The 8,232-nt window shown below is 37.6% G+C and overlaps 1 protein-coding gene across 1 annotated transcript; it reads right to left on the bottom strand.

Annotated features, from left to right (window-relative positions):
* Positions 580 to 6,265, bottom strand: LOC8079632 (bidirectional sugar transporter SWEET17). Its single transcript, XM_002455502.2, has 6 exons — positions 5,899 to 6,265; positions 5,724 to 5,760; positions 5,372 to 5,585; positions 4,873 to 5,037; positions 1,242 to 1,361; positions 580 to 1,131 (listed from the first exon to the last, which is right to left on the bottom strand). Exons 1-6 carry the CDS (start codon positions 5,930 to 5,932, stop codon positions 973 to 975), a joined length of 729 nt encoding a protein of 242 aa, XP_002455547.2. The 5' UTR covers positions 5,933 to 6,265; the 3' UTR covers positions 580 to 972.

Here is an 8,232-nt window from a genome sequence, read left to right as displayed (position 1 = left end):
GGAGTAATTCTCTAAAATTACAGCCTAGCTATTGGGCAACATCGTCTGATATAGAGGATTGGTTCCATATCATGATCATTGGGGGGAACAAGGATACACACTCGATCTCCATTCTGGCGCTATGGCACATTTGGAAGGAGAGAAATGCCAGAGTTTTCATCACGACAAGAAACTCAGAGCAAGTGGTGCTCACAAGAATAAAGGATGAATTTGCTAATTGGGTCTCAGCTCAAAGGGGTAATCACCCGCGGATCGACATAGCTAGTATGAGTAATTAGCTTTAGAACCCTTGTAAAAACATGTGGCAGTCTGCCATATGAGTTAGCGCCTCTCGTGCATGTAAAGCTGCAACTCTACTTCTTGCTTATCAATATAATGCCGGGTAAAACTGGATCTTCAAAAAAAAAGCTATCTGTTATCCAGAAAGAATAGAAAACTGTTGTCTGAATGCATAGCTATTTGCACTGCATATTATCTGAATGTGCAGAAACTATTATTTGCATGTTATCTGAATGTACAACTACCTACATGTTAAGTTTCCAGCTATCTGTTATCCAAAAAGAATAAAAAACTGTTATGTGAATTTTCTAACTATCTATTAAGTTTTGTTAAGTACAAATGGAAATACAATAGTATACAAATTGATATCCATAACTAATCTTGACTACATACAAAGCATTAATCTACTTAGAGGCAACCCCCTATACCCTATCAGGGAAACCCTACATACTACAGAGCTGCCTCCTCTGAATTGTTAAATACTCAAATTTTGTGGATTTTCACCACAACCCTTCTCTGGCAAAATTATACTCAAACTTTACATTCTCAATAAAAAAATAAAAATTGTCAATCGCTTGCATACTGGTAGGTGTACACCGTAGCCCGTAGGCTTGGGAAGTTGGGCTGCTTTTGACACAGCTAGAATGCTGCTACTATACACGGACCAGCGCACTGATGAACTGATGATCATCATCAGACATGGCTATGGCTAGATGCTTCTCCCTGGTTGTGGTCGGAGGCCAGAAGAGGCGACGCTGTTTCTTTGCTGCTTTGGGAGGTCTTGCTGTTCATGTAGATCGCGTAGATGATCAGCTGGATGGTGCCAAGGACGAAGCCTATCCCATTGGGGATCTGCAGAGGTTGCCAGAGAAACGAAAACGATTAGTGTCAGAAATTTATTACGGGATGGTTAGTGATGAGTAGTACGTCTCTCCGTTACGCGTAACAGAGGCTTAAATTACCCCGAGGAACATGTCTCGGTCAAGCACCGCATACGTTGCCCAGATGCCTCCGTTGAGGAAGAGGAAGAAGGATAGGAAGAACGGCATGAACTCCACGCTCTTGGTGGTGATCACCGTTTTCTGTACGCCACCATGCACATTATTCATACAAATAAATACATTTTGTTGAACAAACCTTATTAGTATTGTGTTGCTGAAAATGTAAGTAAAATGAGATGCTGGTTATACTAATCACACATTCATTACATTTGCTGGTTGATTTCGTTTTGTATTGTTCTAATCTATGTTAGTTGCTTTGCTTCAACCTTCAAGGTATTCATCAACTCATGCGAAGCTGCCTTGAGCTTGAATCAACTTATTTTGAATTTTGAAGTATTCAACTTGGCATGGGTTGCTTATATCTTGTATAACAAAATTTAATGACGTTACTTTTTTAGTGTAGTGGTAACACAGCAAGGCGCCTATAAGCGAGCCTCTGCAGTAAACTCTGTACTGTGTACAATAATTTTCAAGAAAGTATTAGTATTATTAATCAACACATGTGAAGCAACATTACTAGGTGCCATGACCCCGGGAAATGGGAAGGGATGGGTGGTCTGGCTGGATTTGGCACCACGTACGGTATGGTTTCGCTTTCGATGGAACCAATCACAAGATTCAGAGAGCGAAACCCCATCCGATGAGGGCCACAAGAACAGGGCGGACACAAAATAGCAGGTCGTCGGGCCCTGTGTCAAACTCAAACCAGCTATAAAAATGATGGCATGTCGCGACGATGCCCTCCTTATTTCGCCAGCTAAGGCCTTGTTTAGTTACCAAAAATTTTGCAAAATTTCCTGTCACATCGAATCTTTAGACGTATACATAAAGTATTAAATATAGATAAAAATAAAAACTATTTGCACAGTTTAGTCGGAATTGACGAGACAAATCTTTTAAGCCTAGTTAGTCTATAATTGGACAATATTTGTCAAATACAAACAAAAACGTTACTATTCATATTTTGCAAAAAAATTTTGAAACTAAACAAGACCTAATACAAGGCTTTGGAATCTCTGTGGGACACATACTGTCATGTCGTGCACTCGTCGTACTACCCATTTTACACACGTGCTTTTTAGTTATCCGAGCAACATCGAGTACGCTTTCTTCCTCATCACATACTAATGCCCCTTTTTAATGTCGTTTTCAATTTTCTGAAATTAAATTTACTTAACTATGACTAAATATATAAATAAATAATAATTATCATCCATAATTAGTATTATTAGATAAATCATGAAATTTTTTTATAATAAATTTATTTAGAGATATAAATATTGCTAATATTTTTACAGACCTAGTCAATGACTCACACTCACCTTTACGGAGAGAGTATAGGACTGACTGTAACGATATGTACATATATAGAGCTTAATTGGTTAGTAGCCAAATTTTAGTTTCTAAAATTTAGGCAAGCCAATTTTTCGGTATCTATTTGGTTAGTTACTAAAATTTGTCAATACCTCACATTTAGCTTGCCAAATTTACGGTATTTTTTTACCGAACTTTTGGTCCAAATAATTGGTTTAATAAATTTTGGAAGCCAACCAAGCACAGCTATATTTTTTTGAATAACTACTATTCTTGCACGAAATGTGATGTAGTAGAACTGAAATAAAGAATCATATGTAGAGATAACGCGTGTTCCTTGTATGATGATTATTTATTCTGTGGAGTACTGTACCCCATTAACTGCCAATAGAACCAATATAACCAGCTAATAACCTTTTATTTAAGAAAACGATAAAATAATCTTACGGCAAACTTGATTTTTAAGAAAACGATAAAATAATCTTACGGCAAAACTTGATTTTGCAAGAAATAGATACCGTACAAGAAAGTGCAAGTGTAAGTTGACCAATCTTGCTTATCTCTCACGAAAACGCAGTTTAGAATTATTTACGATGCCTGTATACCAAGACTTGTAAATTTTAATCTGGATCGAACCGAAGTAATTAATGTTCTCTCTTTTCATTTCAAAATTAAAATCTAAACATTTTTCTTTTTTTATTTTATTTATTGGCTGCCTGTAAACCATCGTTAGTTTCTTGTACCAGAATTTGGATCCCTGACTATATTTGTGGAAATTGTTTCATATCATTCTAACAGATAGTAATTAAAAGGCAGGGTCCAATTCGATTTGGCGTGGCAAAGATAGCAAGGAAAAATGTGTCATCCATATCTGCGTGACGTCACCAACTTTTGGTTGTTTAATAATTATATGATACAGGCGTGCACGTACGTGCCCCACAAATAGCTACATGCATGATGTGTTGGACAATTTAGATGGCAAGAAACGAGCTGATCTTTAAAGGAATTGGATCAAACCGAGAAGACTGCATTAGAATATTCTTCAAGGAGATCAACCTGCTCCAGTATAGATTGAGACAGGACCAATACGACAGTTGAATCATGGAAGCAAACTCTAGCCTTGTTAGCTGCTTAATGCAGATTTTTTACATTTCTTTCTTTATCCCTTAATTTCCGTCTCTCTTTTGTGGACCTTTTTATTTTAGTTCTTTGTAACTGCTTTGTAAATTTTGTCCTTTTTAATAAATTAACTGTAGGAGCCCTGGCTCCTCCAGATTCTTCAAACAAAAAAAAATTAGCTACACGTACCGGAATGTAATTTTTTATTTTTAACCTAAAAAAGCTTTATGAATGATTCATTAAGGTATATAATATATATTAATATTATTATATGAATTTACGTACAGTTTATCTACCACGCATATATATATATATATATATATATATATATATATATATATATATATATATATATATATACTCTTCCCTGCAAGTGGACTGTGGAAGTGGATCGAGGATATGCTAAAAAATAGAGAAAAACAGGGGCATGTTGAGGATCTACATACTTATTTATTAGTGTACAGTATCGATACACGATTCACACACACCCCCCAAAGAAAGAACAATGTCACTATCCCTAATTTCTTGGGGCACATGTCTTTTAATATTTGTTTGGACTTTGTGCATATATTGAACAAATAATCATGAAACGGACAACACAACAAAAAATAATTGCCCCACAAGCTGTCTGTCCACTAATTATATACATCATTTATTTCATCGATCAATTGTGAACACAAATGAGGCCAGATGAAAAATATCTTGAGGAGCTTTATTCTCATTTATACATCTCCAACCTTGAACTATACTCATATTAATTTGTCTGTAGGGCAAGTGCCATGAATATTATGAAATATATATTAGATCATCGATCGAGTCACTTCTACATTTACCATTACATGACAAATAAATAATTTCATTGCTCAATGTCATCTTGATCATAACCTTTTTGTTGGGCCATTAGCTAGCTGTTTGCTACTATATATGTGAAATTTAGGGTTTTTCCAAATTTAGCCCATCATCACAAATTAAATTTAACTATCATTGTAAAAGATCGTGATGTTTCATGGACGTACACAGTCTTAACTATAAAGAGAAAATGAAAGAAAAAGGTGCACCTCAAAATCCACGTACGGCAAACAAATAAAGCATCATGCATTAAAAGGGAAAGAAAAGAGGATTGATCAATTAGTATATAAATATGTGAGGAAAAACTTACCATGGCAGCAAGGGGTGACCCGTACATGAGCACATTAAGGCAGGCACATATCGTTCCTATCACCATGATTCTCAAGTCTAATTCATTGATGGCGAATCTGGCGACCGCATACACAACTCCAAAGCCACCAATATCCAACGCTGCTGCCAGCTTTACAGTCTTAACCTGCATAATCATAATTTGCAATAAAGCAACTATAACTTGTAATAATAAGATGCGCGTTTTTCTTAAGGTGTGTTTGGTTTCATAAACCAATATGAGGTTCTCACTTTTTTCGTTTGATTTGGTGGAAGGATTGTTCGATCCTCCATCCACTTCCTCATGTCTCATTATTATTAGCTAATAACTAGTATAAGCATATAAGAAGTGATTTTACCGAAATTCATAGGATGAACTTATGCAACGGACTGTGAGTGAACAACTGAACACCGTCAGAGAAGCGAGCGAGAGAGAAATGCTAGCTATTATTAAGTATGATGATCCCCTAGCTCACACATACCCTTGTGGCATGGTTGGCGGCGTAGACGATGAAGAGGACGACGTAGATGGCCTCCATGAGAGCCCCAAAGCCATTGACGGTGGCAACGAGGAAGCCGTCAGGCTTGGTGACGCCGTAGTAGAGCCACAGCAGCCCGTTGAGCAGCGTGAACACGTAAGGCGCCGGCTCGAACTCCTCCGTCGACCCGCTCCGCACGATCCTCCAGAACGTCTTGCTGTGTGTGTATGTATGTATGCATGGTGTGGTGCCCATGGTATGGATCGGGAAAGAAATTAAAGCTTTTAGTTTTGCAGGAAGCAGGTAGCAACGACGACACGACAGGAAAACTATGTATATATCAAGATACACTTACATAGGAGATGTGAAGACTAGAACTGAGATGATGTTGCCTACAAAGGAGAAAATAATTAATTGAGCAGCTGGATGAATATTAATGAACGAAGACGAATCACAGAGCAATTATATAATACTAATAACAAAGCAATTATTTATAAATCCTCCATGCATATATGTGTACACATGCTTACCTATAACGCCGATGATGAAGAGGGTGGAATCCATGGAAGAAGCAGCTTGCAGGCTGATAGTTAGCAAGGAGACAGCAGGGAGGAGGCCACGGGCTCAAACCTCAAAGAGAAGCAAAGCGGTAGATCCAAACAGGACGTACGATATGGATGAGATCCACAGTCAGCTCAGCTGTTTTCTCTGCTGCCCTTGGCTAGCTGGAGAGAGGAGGACCAGCAGGGCCGCTGAAGCATATATATTTCAAGCAATAGAGGCCGGCCGTGCAGTGCAATTATAGCTAGAAGCTAGGCCGATCGAGCCTGCCCATTACAGGTGCACGTTCACCCATGATGCGCAGCAGTGGCATGAACAGCCGATCGAACAAATCAGGCCCCGCCTCGTGTAACACACATGAAGATATTTTGTAAATAAAGAACGTATATATACATTTAATTATAGTATGTATGCAAGCTACCGGGCCACTGAACTTACAGCTGTACTTTGTCAAGTAGTTAACTGAAGAGAAGCTGATGTGTAAATTCAAGTGTATATCTTTTTTAGGAAGTCAAAAAAATTCGGTTTTTTTCTAAAACATGACTTTACGTGCATTTCATTAAGAAGAAATAAAGTTTAACAAACAAGCGAAGGTGAGGTCCCTCGCATGAAAGCAGGGAAGACAACCACTGTGGTGGCAGTAGAAGGGGTAATTCGGCCTTTGTGACCGCACATAGACAAATCTTGTAGTATTATATATATATATATATACACCAAACTGTTATACTGAACAGAATTCAGTATTGTTTAGTACCCGTGTTTCTGTATTGTTCAGTATTTCGTGGTACTGACTGTACGGCTGGATGATACTGAACGTTGCTCAGTATTTTTTCTACTCAATATATATATATATATATATATATAGAGAGAGAGAGAGAGAGAGAGCACTCGAATAGGAGAAGATCATATACAAAGTCTATTATTACTTTTTCCATCCATTCTTGACAAACACATATAAAAGTGATAACCTCCATCGCTTTGCTTGCTAATCGAAACTTCTCCTTTTTATCTTCATGTTGTAGTAGCATCAAAAATCACAACCAATATAATGGTATAGCATGCATAAAAACTATTTTGTTTTTCTCAAAAACAATATCATTATGAGTACACCAAATTTCCTAAATAATAGCAGCAGGCCCATAAAATCAGTTTTTTATCCTCGCTCTCAATGCCATTGAGCCAACCCCCAAGCATGTGATTGTACATCTAGATGAGGTTAATCCAGTAGCTAAATGAACAATATTCCAAATAGTTTTAGCATGGCAACAATAAAAAACATGCTTAATTGTTTCTTTGCACTCACAAAAGACGAAACTTTTGGCTACCAATCTAGTTCCTTTTGGCTAAATTGTCCTTTGTTAAGATAATACCTCTTTGGAGGCATCAAAGAAAGATTATTTTATCTTAAGAGAGAGTTTTCAATTTAATTTAAAGGATGCATGAACTGTCTGTTAGTGTAAATTTACTACTGTTGAAAGTACTTGCTAGAAGGGTGCAAAATTTGGCTTGTTACAACGGATCACGGCCTTATGCCATGACTCTTGCGTGTAAGCTGCAGCGGGCCTTTTAATTAGTTTGTTGTCACTACTACAGGATAGGCAATCACTGCTAGATATAATGGAACCGACAATGTCCACTGCCAGGTACCAAATGACCTCTACTAATTAGATTGGAAGGACAATTTGGAAAGCATACTAGAAGCTGATCCACACAAGAAAGATCCTTATATTTGGATATAGAAGGTAATGAAAGATGGTTTGGCGACTCATACATATAAGAAGAAAAGAACTATCAAGGTTACTTACACTCGTAAGATTTGTGGCATGGAAGGGTAATTAGCATTTAGCAATGCATGCTTTTAGGTGGGTGTTCCCATGCCATGACCCATGGAGAGGCCATGGGAAACATTAGAATCTATTGGATGAAGGATATGTACTAAGTCTTACATTGAACAATATAATTGTTGTCTAGAATGAGTTGGGTGTCTAATGGGGTAGGAAGGCTATTGCTCCTATGGAGAACATAAGAGGCAACAAGAAATTTAGCCCATGACATAGAGAAGCTAACATTTACAGGGTCATTGAACTTCCTTTGAAATATTGAGTGGAGCTATGTAGATTTCTACAAAACCATCAACCATTCGATGCCAAAGGTAAGAAGCTGATATGTGACTCATTAGTTATAGGGAAAAGACAAAGGAAGCCGGTGAAACCCTAGATGTGAGATGAGGCGATGAGGAAAGGCGGGGTGGGCATCATTAGCCACGATCAGGTAGGGAAGGTTCAAATATTTGTCCTAACACT

The sequence above is a fragment of the Sorghum bicolor genome, chromosome 3, assembly GCF_000003195.3.
Source record: "Sorghum bicolor cultivar BTx623 chromosome 3, Sorghum_bicolor_NCBIv3, whole genome shotgun sequence".
Classification (NCBI taxonomy): Eukaryota; Viridiplantae; Streptophyta; class Magnoliopsida; order Poales; family Poaceae; genus Sorghum; species Sorghum bicolor.
Note: the sequence above shows the minus strand (reverse complement) of the source record. Positions and strands in the feature narration are given on the sequence as shown.